Source organism: Diceros bicornis, chromosome 31 (assembly GCF_020826845.1).
Source record: "Diceros bicornis minor isolate mBicDic1 chromosome 31, mDicBic1.mat.cur, whole genome shotgun sequence".
NCBI classification, from domain to species: domain Eukaryota; kingdom Metazoa; phylum Chordata; class Mammalia; order Perissodactyla; family Rhinocerotidae; genus Diceros; species Diceros bicornis.
In genome coordinates, this window is record NC_080770.1 from 32,338,611 (window position 1) to 32,353,032 (window position 14,422).

The 14,422-nt window shown below is 40.2% G+C and overlaps 1 protein-coding gene across 2 annotated transcripts in view; it reads left to right on the forward strand.

Annotated features, from left to right (window-relative positions):
- Nucleotides 1-534: 534 nt before the first annotated feature.
- The window catches only part of COMMD9 (COMM domain containing 9), a 36,001-nt gene continuing 22,113 nt past the window's right edge, over nucleotides 535-14,422 (forward strand). For both annotated transcript variants that reach the window (XM_058527139.1, XM_058527140.1), the window contains exon 1: nucleotides 535-600. In XM_058527139.1, the coding sequence (XP_058383122.1) occupies nucleotides 550-600 (51 nt within the window). In that variant the 5' untranslated portion in view covers nucleotides 535-549. The remainder of the gene's footprint in view (nucleotides 601-14,422) is intronic.

Below are 14,422 nucleotides of genomic sequence, written 5' to 3' on the forward strand. Positions count from 1 at the left end.
CTGGATAAAGCAAATAATACCATCTCCTGCCTACCCCATAGACAGAAAAGAAACTATACATGTGAAAGCAATTTTATATTCTTCGAGATGGGGGAAGGAGTAAATTCCGAGAATTCCGATATGCACAACAACATTTTGATTCCAAGCGGCCAGGTACGCTGATCACTCCAGAACAGCTACGTTTCCAGGGCGCCTGCCAAGCCTGCAGGTGCACCTCCAAATCCGCCAGCCCACCCACGTGGGTCAGGGGAAACTGATTGGGTCAGGGGAAAATCAGTTTCCCCTGACCTGGTAGGTAGATAAGCCAATCAAACGTTCTCCACTGAAAACCATCCCGCGCCCGCGTCCTCGCAGTCCCACGGCCCTCGCGTCCCGGGACTGAGCTATCCAACCGTCTCCTCCTACTCGGACCCTCCCCTTCCCTCAGCGCCACAACCGGGGCAGCTCCCGCCATCCTGAAAGACTACAGTCCCCGGCATGCCGCGCGGCGGCCGTCGGAGCCACGTGACCGCGCCTCGCCGAGCGCCGCGATCACGGGGCTCGGGGAAGATGGCCGCGCTGACAGCAGAGAGCTTTGCGGCGCTCCAGAGCCTGCTGAAGGTAAATTGGAGGGGTGGGACAGCGTGAGGCGGACCTTTGTCCCCGAGACTTTGGACGGAGCAGGAATTGGGAATAAATGGACCCTGATTTGGAGCCATGACTCCGCCACTACTTCTCTGTGTGACCCCGGGCAAGTGGTTGTGCTTCTCTGAGCTTTTTGAAAGCAGGAACAAAATTAATACCGCCCTGATACCGTGGTGGGGGAACGAATAAGATAACGGAGGTGAAGGCGCTGTAAATGCCCCCTACTACTCGTCTCTGGGGCTGGCTTTCGGGATTGGTGCATTGGGGTGGTAAGTGCTAGATCCGCGTTGCCGGTTCCCCATTCCAGCCCGCAGCCCCTCTGCGCTCCGTGGTTGAGAAGTTCTCTCCTCAGCGTCCGCCCAGCCCCGGGTGAAGTGTGCCTTCTATGTTCTCTAGAGTTCCGGGTTTTCTGTACTTCCTTTGACCTGTGTAAGGGTCAAAACACCCTCCTGATAATCGTTTGAAAGATTGTAAAGTTGAAAGGGACGTACTTCATAGGGCTTTGTAGGGATCAAATGAAATGATGGCTGGGAATTGTTTGCCTAACTTCTGACTTCCCTTATAGAAGAAGAGGCGGCTTTCTCTTCCTGCGTATAAGTTGTTACTAACATTATGCGTCTATTTGCCTGTTGCTGTCTGTCTTAGAAGAGTATAAGATCCATGAGGGCCTTTTTTTTTTTTTTTTTTTAACTCCAGATGAAGAGGGCTAAGTTAATAACACTCAGCAGTTCGTGGCACAACATCATCATTGGTCCATACAGTGGTCCCTCTCTTGTTTTAACCGCCTCCCCAGTGTTCACTCATATTCTCCATCCCTAAAGGCAACTATTGTATGTTATTCACAAATGTATTCCCAACAAGTGTATCCCTGACACCTGGCAGACAGCGTGTGTTCAGTTCAGTAAATGGCTGTTACATGAATTAATGAATGAAGTAATAAGCTGAGACGGGAAACCTAGAGCTATCCTCTCCCAGCCGTGTGCCTTTTCACCCTCATTGTGGCTGCTGTGCCTGCCACCCCCGTGTGTATTCGTCGTATAGACTTTTTTTCTTTAATAAACTTTTTAAATTGTTAATGTGTAACACACACAGAAAAGTGCACAGATCATAAGTGCACACCTTAATGATTTATTACACACCTATGTAACCACCACCACTGTCAAAAAATGAACCATTACCAGTACCCCAGATGTCCCTCTATTGTTCCTTCATTACTTCCCTCATTCTCCTCCCCAATAGCAACCACTATCCTTACTTCTAACACTATCAATTTAATATTGCCCGTGTTTGAACTTCACATAAATGGAATAATACAGCATATACTTATTTGTGTCTGGCTTTTTTGTGTGTGTGTGAGGGAGATCAGCCCTGAGCTAACATCCATGCTAATCCTTCTCTTTTTGCTCAGGAAGACTGGCCCTGAGCTAACATCCGTGCCCATTTTCCTCCACTTTATGTGGCCTGACAAGCGATGCGTCAGTGCGCATGCAGGATCCTAACCTGGGCCGCCAGCAGCGGAGTGCGCCCCCTTAACTGCCATGCCACAGGCCGGCCCCTGTGTCTGGCTTTTTTTGCTTGCCATTATGTAGCAATAGTTCATTCATTTTCATTCGTATTGTCCTTGTACTTTATTTTTTTAAAAAAATAAACTTTTTATTTTGAGATAGTTATAGATTTATGTGCAGTTGTAAAGATAATACAGAGAGATCCTATTTACCCTTTACACAGTTTCCCCCGATGGGAACATCTTGCAAAACTACAGTATAATATCACAACCAAGATACTGACATTGATACTGTCAAGATCCAGAACATTTCTATTACCACAAGATCCTTCAAGTTGCTCTTTTTAACCACATCCACTTCCCCTCTGCCCCCATCCCCTCCTTAACCTCTGGCATTCAGTAATCTGTTCTTCAATTCTATAGTTTTGTCATTTCAAGATTGTTATATAAATGGAATCATACAGTATGTAACCTTTTGGGATTGGCTTTTTTCACTCAGCCCAGTTCTCTCGAGATTTGTCTACGTTGTGTGTATCAGTAGTTCTTTCGTTTTTATTGTTGAGTAGTGTTCCATGGTGAGACATCTAGTTTGTTTCTAGTTTTTTGCTATTACAAATAAAGCTGCTATAAACATTTGCATACAGGTTTTTTTTTTTTTTTTGTGAGGAAGATCAGCCCTGAGCTAACATCCGTGCTAATCCTCCTCTTTTTGCTGAGGAAGACCGGCTCTGAGCTAACATCTGTTGCCAATCCTTCTCCTTTTTTTCCCCAAAGCCCCAGTAGATAGTTGTATGTCATAGTTGCACATCCTTCTGGTTGCTGTATGTGGGACGCGGCCTCAGCATGGCCAGAGAAGCGGTGCATCGGCGCACCTGGGATCTGAACCCCGGGCCGCCAGTAGCGGAGCGTGCGCACTTAACCGCTAAACCATGGGGCCGGCCCTGCGTACAGGTTTTTGTATGAACATAAGTATTTATTTCTCTGAAACAAAGAACCAGGAGTGCAGTTGTTGGATTATTTGTTAGTTGCGTGTTTACGGTTTTTTTTAAAGAAACTGCCAAACAGTCTTCCAGAGTGGCTGTACCACTTTACATTCCCAGCAGCCTTGTGTGGGTGATCCAGCTCCTCCTCATCCTTGCCAGGATTTGTTGTCATCGCTGTATTTTATCTGAGCCATTCTGATAGGTGTGTATTTATATCTCATTGTGGTTTTAATTTGAGTTTCCCTAATAGTAAATGATGTTAAACATCTTTTCATGTGCTTATTTACCATCTGTATATCTTCTTCAGTGAAATATTTCTTTATGTCTTTTGCCCATATTCTAATTGGATTGTTTGCTTTTTTACTTTTGTGTTTTAAGATTCTTTATATATTCTAAAGACTAGTCCTTTGTTGGATGTGTGATTTGCAGATATTTTCTCCTAGGCTATAGCTGTCTTTTCATCCTCTTTATAGAGGTGTATTAATTTGCTAGGTCTGCTGTAACAAAGTGTCACAAACACGGAGGTTTAAACAACAGAAATTTATTGTCTCAGTTCTGGGGCCAGAAGTCTGAGATCAAGGTGTCAGCCAGGTTGGTTCCCTCTGAGGGCTGTGAGGGATGATTTGTTCCATGCCTCTCTCCCAGCTGCTGTTGGTTTCTGGCAAAATTTGGTGTGCCTTGGCTTGTAGATCTCTGCATTCATCTTCACTTGACATTCTCCCAGTTTGTGTCTCCGTGTCTAAATGTTCTCTTCTAATAAGGACGCTTGTCATACTGGATTAGAGTCCACACCCTATGACCTCATCTTAACTGGTTACGTCTGCAACAACCCTACATCTAAATGAGGTCACATTTTAAGATGCTGAGGGTTAAGACTTCAATATGTGAATTTTAGGGGGACTCAATTAAACCCATAACAGAAGCTTTTACAGAGCAAAAATTTTAATTTTGATGAGGTACAATTTATCAAAAATTTTTCCTTTTATGAATTATGCTTTTGATGTCAAGTTTAGGAACTCTTTTCCATGCCATAGATCCCCAAATTTTCTCCTATTTCTTCTAAAAGTTTGATGGTTTTAATTACATTATATCTTACATCGATTTTGAGTTAATTTAATATGAGATGTGTGAGACAGTTTGAGAATTTTTTGTTTTTGTTTTACCTATGAATGTCCAACTGTTCCAGCACTATTTATTGAAAAGGCTGTCTTTCCTCCTTTGAATTGTGTTTGTAACTTTGTCAAGAATCAGTTGGGCATATTGGCGTGGGTCTATTTCAGCTTCTCTGTTTTCTTCCATTGATCTATTTGTGTATGCCTCCGACAATACCATAGGTCTTGATTACAGCAATAAGTCTTCAAATCAGATAGCCATTCCTCCTACTGCAGTCTTTATCAAAATTGTTTTAGCTATTCTAGTTCCTTTGCCTTCCTATATAAATTTTAAAATGATCTTGGCTATATCTAAAAAAATATGCTGAGTTTTTGATAGGAATTGCATTAAACTTGTATATTAATTAGGACAGAATTGACATCTTTGGTGTGTTGAATCTTCCAATCCATGATCATATGTTTCCCCATTTACTTAGATCTTTGATGTCTTTCATCTTTGTTGTGTAATGTTCAGCCTACAGGCAATACCATGTTTTATTGCGCTTTGCTGTGTTGAGCTTTGCTGATACTGCATTTTTATTTTTGTTTTTATTGCGGTGACATTGGTTTATAACATTATATAAATTTCAGGTGTACATCATTATATTTTGATTTCTGTGTAGATTACATCATGTTCCCCACCCAAACACTAATTACAATCCATCACCATACACACGTGTCTAATCACCCCTTTCTCCCTCCTCTCTCTGCACTTCCCCTCTGGTAACCGCCAGTCCAATCTCTGTCTCTATGGGTTTGTTTGTAGTTGCTGTTATCTTCTATTTATGACTGAGATCATATGGTATTTGACTCTCTCTCTCTGACTTATTTCGCTTAGCATAATACCCTCAAGGTCCATCCATGTTGTCACAAATGGCACAATTTCATCCTTTTTAATGGCTGAGTAGTATTCCATTGTGTATATATACCACATCATCTTTATCCACTCATCCCTTGATGGGCACCTTAGGTTGTTTCTAAGTCTTGGCTATTGTGAATAATGCTGCAGTGAACATAGGGGTATATATCTTTACACATTCGTGTTTTCATGTTCTTTGGATAAATACCCAGCAGTGGAATAGCTGGATCGTATGGTAGTTCTATTCTTAATTTTTTGAGGAATCTCCATACTGTTTTCCATAGTGGCTGCACCAGTTTGCACTCCCACCAGCAGTGTATAAGAGTTGCCTTTTCTCCACATCCTCTCCAACACTTGTTGTTTCCTGTCTTGTTAATTATAGCCATCCTGACGACTGAGGTGATATCTCCTTGTAGTTTTGATTTGCATTTCCCTGAGAGTTAATGATGTTGAACTTCTTTTCATGTGTCTGTTGGCAATCTGTATATCTTCTTTGGAGAAATGTCTGTTCAGGTCTTTTGCCCACTTTTTAATTAGGTTGTTAGTTTTTTTGTTGTTGAGATGTATGAGTTCTTTATATATTTTGGATATTAACCCCTTATCAGATACATGGTTTGCAAATATCTTCTCCCAATTGTTAGGTTGTCTTTTCGTTTTGTTAATGGTTTCCTTTGCTGTGCAGAAGCTTTTTAGTTTGATGTTGTCCCATTTGTTTATTTTTCCTATTGTTTCCGTTGCCCAGTTTAACATGGTACTTGAAAATATGCTGCTAAGACCGATGTCGAAGAGCATACTGCCTATGTTTTCTTCTAGAACTTGTATGGTTTCAGGTCTTACATCAAGTCTTTAATCCATTTTGAGTTAATTTTTGTGTATGGTGTAAGATAATGGTCTACTTTCATTCTTTTCCATGTGTCTGTCTAGTTTTCCCATCACCATTTATTGAAGAGACTTTCTTTTCTCCATTGTATGTTCTTGGCTCCCTTGTCGAAAATTAGCTGTCCATAGATGTGTGGGTTTATTTCTAGGCTCTCGGTTCTGTTCCATTGATCTCTGTGTCTCTTTTTGTGCCAGTACCATGCTGTTTTGATTACTATAGCTTTGTAGTATATTTTGAAATCAGAGAGTGTGATACGTCCAGCTTTGTTCTTTTTTTCTCGGGATTCCTTTGGGTATTTGGAGTCTTTGTTTTTCCATATAAATTTTAGGATTCTTTATTCTATTTCTGTGAAAAATGTCGTTGGAACTTTGATAGGATTGCATTGAATCTGTAGATTGCTTTGGGAAGTATGGACATTTTTAACATCGTTAAATTATTAAATTAATATAGTTAATTTAACTATGTTAATTCTTCCAATCCAAGAGCACAGAATATCTTTCCATTTCTTTGTGTCGTCTTCAGTTTCTTTCAACATATTTTATAGTTTTCAGTGTAAAAGTCTTTCACCTATTTGGTTAGATTTATTCCTAGGTATTTTATTCTTTTTGTTGCAATTGTAAATGGGATTATACTCTTAATTTCTCTTTCTGCTGCTTCATTGTTAGTATAGAAATGCAACTGATTTTTGTATGTTGATTTTGTATCCTGCAACTTTACCGTATTTGTTTATTACTTCTAAAAGTTTCTTGGTAGCTTCTTTAGGGTTTTCTCTATATAAAATCATGTCATCTGCAAATGGTGGCAGTTTCACTTCTTCCTTTCCAGTTTGGATCCCTTTTATTTCTTTTTCTTGCCTGATTGCTCTGGCTGGGACTTCCAATACCACGTTAAATAGAAGTGGTGAGAGTGGGCATCCTTGTCTGGTTCCTGTTCTTAGAGGGATAGCTTTCAGTTTTTCACCATTGAAAAGGATATTAGCTGTGGGTTTGTCATATATGGGCTTTATTATGTTGAGGTACTTTCCTTCTATACCCACTTCATTCAGAGTTTTTATCATAAATGGATGCTGTATCTTGTCAAATGCCTTCTCTGCATCTATTGAGATGATCATGTGATTTTTATTCTTCATTTTGTTAATGTGGTGTATCACGTTGATTGATTTGCAGATGTTGAACCGTTCCAGTATCCCTGGAATAAATCCCACTTGATCGTGATGTATGATCTTTTTAATATAATGTTGTATTCAATTTGCTAGTATTTTCTTGAGGATTTTTGCTTCAACGTCCATCCGTGATATTGGCCTGTAATTTTCTTTTTTTTGTGTTGTCCTTGTCTGGTTTTGGTATCTGGATAATGTTGGCTTCATAGAATGAGTTAGGAAGCTTCCCCTCCTCTTCAGTTTTTTGGAAGAGTTTGAGAAGGATAGGTATTAAGTCTTCTTTGAATGTTTGCTAGAATTCACCAGGGAAGCCGTCTGGTCCTGGACTTTTATTTTTTGGGAGGTTTTTGATTACTTTTTCAATCTCCTTACTGGTGATTAGTCTATTGAAGTTCTCTATTTCTTCTTGATTCAGTTTTGGAAGGTTGTATGATTCTAAGAATTTATCCATTCTAGATTATCCAATTTATTAGTGTATAGCTTTTCGTAGTGTTCTCTTATAATCTTTTGTATTTCTGAGGTATCCATTGTAATTTCTCCTCTTTCATGGCTGATTCTGTTTATTTGAGCCTTCTCTCTTTTTTTCTTGATGAGTCTAGCTAAAGGTTTGTCATTTCTGTTTATCTTTTCAAAGAACCAGCTCTTAGTTTCATTGATCTTTTTCTATTGTTTTTTCAGTCTCTACTTCATTTATTTCTGCTCTGGTTTTTGTTAATTACTTCCTTCTACTGAATTTGGGCTTTGTTTGTTCTTCTTTTTCCAGTTCCTTTAGGTGCACTGTTAGATTGTTTACTTGAGATTTTTCTTGTTTGTTTAGGTAGGCCGCTATTGCTATAAACCTATCTCTTAGAACTGCTTTTGGTGTATCCCATAAATTTTCTCATGTTGTATTTTCATTTTCCTTTGTCTCCAGGTATTTTTTGATTTCTCCTTTGATTTCTTCATTGACCCAATCGTTGTTCAGTAGCATTTTGTTTAATCTCCACATATTTGTGGCTTTTCTGATTTTTTTCCTATACTTGATTTCTAGTTTGATACCATTGTGGTCAGAAAAGATGGTTGGTATTATTTCAGTCTTCTTAAATTTATTGCAACTTCTTTTGTGGCCTAATAAGAGATCGACCCTGGAGAATGTTCCATGTGCATTAGAAAAGAATGTGTATTCTTCGGTTTTTGGATGGAATGTTCTGGATACATCTACTAAGTCCATCTGGTCTAAGGTATTGTTTAAGGCCAATGTTTCCTTATTGATCTTCTGTTTGGATGATCCATCCATTGGTGTGAGTGGAGTGTTAAAGTTCCCTACCATTATTGTGTTGCTGTCTATTTCTCCTATTATGTCTGTTAATAATTGCTTTACATATTTAGGTGCTCCTATGTTGGGTGCATAGATATTTGCAAGTGTTATATCCTCTTGTTGGATTGTTCCCTTTATCATTATGTAGTGCCCTTCTTTGTCTCTTGTTACAGTTTTTGTTTTAAAGTCTATTTTGTCTGATATAAGTGTTCCTACCCCAGCTTTCTTTTCATTGCCATTTCCATGGAGTATCTTTTTCCATCCCTTCACTTTCAGTTTGTGAGTGTCTTTAGGTCTGAAGTGTGTCTGTTATGTGCAGCATATATATGGGTCTTGTTTTGTTGTGGTTTTTTGGTTTGTTTGTTTGTTTTGGTGAGGAAGATCAGACCTGAGCTAACATCTGTCACCAATCTTCCTCTTTTTTGCTTGAGGAAGATTGTCCGTGAGCTAACATCTGTGCCAGTCTTCCTCTATGTTTTGTATGTGGGACATGGCCACAGTATGACTTGATGAGTGGTGTGTAGGTCCGCATCCAGGATCCAAACCTGTGAACCCTGGTGCCCCGAAACTGTGTGCATGAATCCAAGCACTATGCCACCGGGCCAGCCCAGGTCTTGTTTTTTTATTCAGTCAGCCACCCTGTGCCTTTTGATTGGAGCATTTAGTCCATTGACGTTTAAAGTAGCTGTTGATAAGTGTATACTTATTGCCATTTTGTTACTTTTTTTCTGAGTGTTTTAGTAGTTCTTCTCTGTTCCTTTCTTCTTCTCTTGCTCTCTTCCATTGTGGTTTGATGACTTTCTTTAGTATTATGTTTAGGTTCCTTTCTCTTAGTTTTTTGTGTATTTATTATAGATTTCTGGTTCATGTGTAATAACTTACATTAATGGCAATCTATATTAAGTTGATGGTCTCTTTTGTTTGACCTCTTGCTAAAAGCTCTACTCTTTTACTCCCCTCTGCCCACATTTTATGTTTTTGATATCAAATCTAACATCTCTTTTGTGCATGTGTATCCATTACCCTCTTATCATGGAAATAGATAATTTTAGCACTTTTTTCTTTTGACCTTTAGATTAGCTTCATGGGTAGTTGATCTGCTACCTTTACTGTGTATTGGCCTTTACCAGTGATTTTATTGTTTTTTTTTTTTTTTTTTTGATAATTTTCTTATTCCTATTTGTGATCTTCTCTTTTCCAACTAAATGAGTCCCTTTAGCGTTTCTTGTAAGGCTGGTTTCTTGGTGATAAACTCCTTTAGTTTTTGCTTGTCTGGGAAACTCTTTGTCTCTCCTTCCATTCTGAATGATAACCTTGCTGGGTAGAGTATTCTTGACTGTAGGTTTTTCCTTTTCAGCACTTGAAATATATTGTGCCACTCCCTTCTAACCTGTAAGGTTTCTGCTGAGAAGTCAGCTGATAGCCTTATGGGGTTTCCTTTGTATGTAACTTGTTGCCTTTCTCTTGCAGCTTTTAGGATTCTCTCTTTGTCTTTAATTCTGGACATTTTAATTATGATGTGTCTTGGTGTGGGCCTCTTTGCGTTTATCTTTTTTGGTGTTCTCTCTGCTTCCTGTACCTGGATGAGTGGTGTGTAGGTCTGCATCCTGTTTCCTTCCTTAAGTTAGGAAAGTTTTCAGCTATTATTTCTTCAAATAGATTCTCTCCCCTTTGTCTCTCTCTTCTCCTTCTGGGACACCTATAACATGGATGTTAGTGCGCTTGATATTGTCCCAGAGGTCCCTTAGACTGTCCTCGTTCTTTTTAATTCTTTTTTCTTTTATCTGTTCAACTTGGTGATTTCCTCTAGTCTTTCGTCCAGCTCACTGATCCGTTACTGGTTTTGAGTCCCTTTAGTGAATTTTTCATTTCCAGTATTGTATTCTTCATTTCTGATAGGTTATTTTTTTATATTTTCCAGTTCTTTGTTGAAGGTCTCACTGAGTTCATCTCTTCTTCTCCCAAGATCAGTGAACATCCCTGTGACTATTAGTTTGAACTCTTTGTCAGGTAGATTGTTTATCTCTGTTTCACTTAGTTCTTTTTCTGTGGTTTTGCCCTCTTCCCTTACTTGGAATGTATTCCTTTGTCTCCTCATTTTTTCTCTTTCTCTGTGCTTGTATCTATGTATTAGGTAGGTCAGCTATGTCTCCTGATCTTGGAGAGGTGGCCTTATGTAAGAGATGCCTTATGAGGCCCAAGACTGTGCTTCCCTCTCGTCACCAGTTCCAAATGTTCCAAGAGTGTCCCCTGTGTGGGCTACATGTGGCCTTCTGTGCGGCAGGGTTGCTCTTGCTGCAGGTTGCATCCCCCTAGATGGCTGGTTGTAACGCTCAGCTGCGTGTGGCTGCTATGGTCCCTTCAGTCACTTTATCGGGCATGGGGAGCTCCAGCACAGTTGGCTGCAAGGTCTAATAGAACATTCTGTTGCAGTTTTTGGGTTAAGTGAGTAGGCCCCCAGTATGGCTGGTTGCTAGACTCAGGGGCTTACAATTGCTGTAGCCCCTGAGCTGTAAAGCTGTTGTCAGCTCTCTCAGGGTTGCAGCTGAGTGGGGCTGGCCCCAGGCATGGGAGCCCCCAGTTGTTTCAGGCTTTGGAGGGTGGGGCTGATCCCCTGTGTGGCTGTTTGAGAAGCACAAGTCTGCAGCTGACAAGCCCCACTGCCTGCAGGGCCACACACCCCTCAACACAGTCCTGCCCGTGTGCACGCGCTGACCCACTGAAGCGGACCCAGTTGACTCACTGCAGAGGCCCCACACACTCCACCAAAGCAGGCCCACCTCTCCCACACACCCTGCCCTGCAGAGGTAGACCCACTCACCTAGTGCAGATGTCCCACACACCCTACATCTGTGGGCCCACAAGTTGCCTGAGGGCTTGCTCTTGGGTGGGCAGTCCCTAGGGCGGGCTGCCTGCCCTGGCTGAGCTGGATTAAATCATTGCTCTAGTGGGTGAGGTAGACCCTAGGCTAACAGACCAGAGGAAGAACTCCAGGGGCGTCTGCCAGCATCTGTGTCAGCACTCTTGAACTAGGTCACAATAATGGCTGCCACCAATGTCTCAGTCCCTTGGGAGGTGGTCCCCGCATGGGGAGGTCTCACCTCTAACCAAGATGTGCCTATAAGGTGAGTCTCTTTTCACCAAAGGACTGTACACCTTTCTTGTGATTTTTAGGTTGCTTTCCAAAACGGGTGAATTTGTGTGTGGGCCCTTTAAGAGCAGGCTTTTTTCCCTCTTATATCTGATAGCTTTTCTGGGGGTATTCCCTGTTGTTGTTAATAGCCAGCAAGGCCAGATACTGGTCTCGGTTGTGCTGAGTCCAAAAGCTGCTTATTGGGGTGTGCTCTCCCGCTCAGGTGCCCCCACAGCTCCAGGGAAGGCTTCATACCTTAAGGTTGCTGCTGGCCGGCCATGAAGCATCATGGCTAGAAGGTGGCTTTTTTCTCTCCAGAAATGAATTTCTGCTTCTTCCACCTCAGTTAGCACTGCCGATATGGGGGTTCTTTTTATCCAATTTTCAGTTCCCTCTCAGGGGTAATTGTTCCAAGAGTAGTTGTCAATTTGTTGTGTCTGTGGGTTCAGATTCTGGCTACACTGCCATCTTGACACCGGATCGATACTGCATTTTTTGCATCAGCAAAAAGATTAGGACTCGCTGAAGGCTCAGTTAGTGGTTAGCATTTTTTAGCAATAAAATATTTTTTAATTAAGGTGTGCACATTGTTTTTTTAGACATAGTGCTGTTGCACACTTAATGGACTACAGTATAGTGTAAACATAACCTGTATATTCCCTGGGAAACCAAAAAATTCATGTGACTGGCTTTATTGTGGTGGTCTGGAACCAAACCCACAGTGTCTCTGAGGTATAATGTACAAGTCCTATATGTGTTTTGTTAATTTATACTTAAGTATTTCTCTTTTTTTGAGCAATTGCAAATGATAAATTGTTTTATTTTGTTTTGTATTGGTGAGGAAGATTGGCCCTGAGCTAACATGCATTGCCAGTCTTCCTCTTTTTGCTGAGAAAGATTAGCCCTGAGCTAACATCTATGCCCATCTTCCTCTATTTTGTATATGGGATGCTGCCACAGCATGGCTTGATGAGCGGTGCGTAGGTCCATGCCTGGGATCCAAACCTGTGAACCCTGGGCCGCCAAAGCACGGCACACGAGCTTAGCTACTACGCCACCAGGCCGGCCCCTGATAGGTTGTATTTTTAATTCCAGTGTCTGCTTGTTCATTGCTAGTATATAGAACTACAACTGATTTTTGTATGCTTGTATCTGCTGACTTGCTGAACTCATTCTAATAGTTTTTTTGGTACGTTCCTTGGAACTTTCTTCATAGACAATCATATTATCTGCTATTTAAATAGGGATAGTTTTATTTCTTCTGTTCTGGTCTGTATACCTTTTATTTCTTTTTCTTGCCTTATTTCAGTAGCTTGAATTTTCAGCACTATGTTGAATAAGAGTGGTGAGAGCAGACATCCTTGCTTTGTTCCCAACTTTCATTTTTCACCGTTAAGTATAATGTTATCTCTAGGTTTTTGTAGATACTCTTTATCAAATTAAGGAAATTCCCTACTATTCCTATTTTTATGAGAGTTTTCGTCAAGTGTGGATGTTAAGAGCCAGCCCTGATGGCCTAGTGGTTAAAGTTCAGCACTCTCCGCTTCAGCAGCCCAGGTTTGGTTCCCGGTTACAGAACCACACCACCTGTCTGTCAGTAGCCATGCTGTGGTGGCAGCTCACATAGAAGAACTAGAAGGACTTACAACTAGAATATACAAGTATGTACTGGGGCTTTGGCAAGGAAAAAAAAAGAGGAAGATTGGCAGCAAATGTTAGCTCAGGGCAAATCTTTCCCAGCAAAAAAAAAAAAACAGATGTTGAATTTTGTCAACTGCTATTTATACATTGATTGATACGTGATTTTATTCTTAAGGCCTGTTAATATGATGGATTATATAGATTTTTCAAATATTGAACCAGTCTGGCATCCCTGGAATAAATCCCACTTAGTCATAGTGAATAATCCTTTTTATATATTGCTGAGTTGTATTTGCTCATATTTCATTAAGGATTTTTGCATCTATTTTTGTGAGGGATATTGGTGAGTAGTTGTGGGATTTTTTCTTTTTTTGTGTATAGTCTTTGTCTGATCTTAGTATCAGAGTAATATTAGCTTTATGAAATGAATTGAGAAGTATTCCCTCCTCTTCTATTTTCTAGAAGAGGTTGTATAGAACTAGTTAATGCTTTCTTTAGATGTTTGTTAGAATTCCCCATGAAACCATCTGGGCCTGGAGATTTCTTTTTGGGGAGTTTTAAAATTATGAATTCAATTTCTTTAATAGTTTAGAGCTATTCAAATTATTAATTTCATATTGAGGGAGTTGTGGTTAGTTTGTGTTTTTTGAGGAATTGATCCATTTCATTTAAGCTGTCAATTTTATGTATATAGAGTTGTTTGTAGTTATTCTTTTATTTTCCTTTTAAAATCTGCAGTCTGTAGCAATCCTTAGTGATATGCCCTGTATCATTCCTGATATTAGTAATTTGTGTCTCCTCTCTTTTTAACTTTGTCAGTCTTGCTAAAGGTTTGTCAATTTTATTGATATTTTCAAAAAACCAACTCTTTCTTCCATTGATTTCTCTATTTTTCTGTCTTCAATTTCATTGGTTTCTGCTCTTTGTTTTTTCCTTCCTTCTTCCTTTGGGTTTATTATTCTCTTTTTTTCCCCTAGGTTCTTGAGGTAGGAGCTTAGATTATTGATTTAAGACTTTTCCTGTTTTCTACTATATGCATTTAGTGCTATAAATTTCCCTCTCAACACTGCCTTAGCTGTGTCCCCCAAATTTTGGTATGTTGTCTTTTCATTTTCATTCATTCAGTATAGTTTTTAAAATTTCCCTTGAGACTTCCTCTTTGATCTTTGGCTTATTTAGAAATGTGTTCTT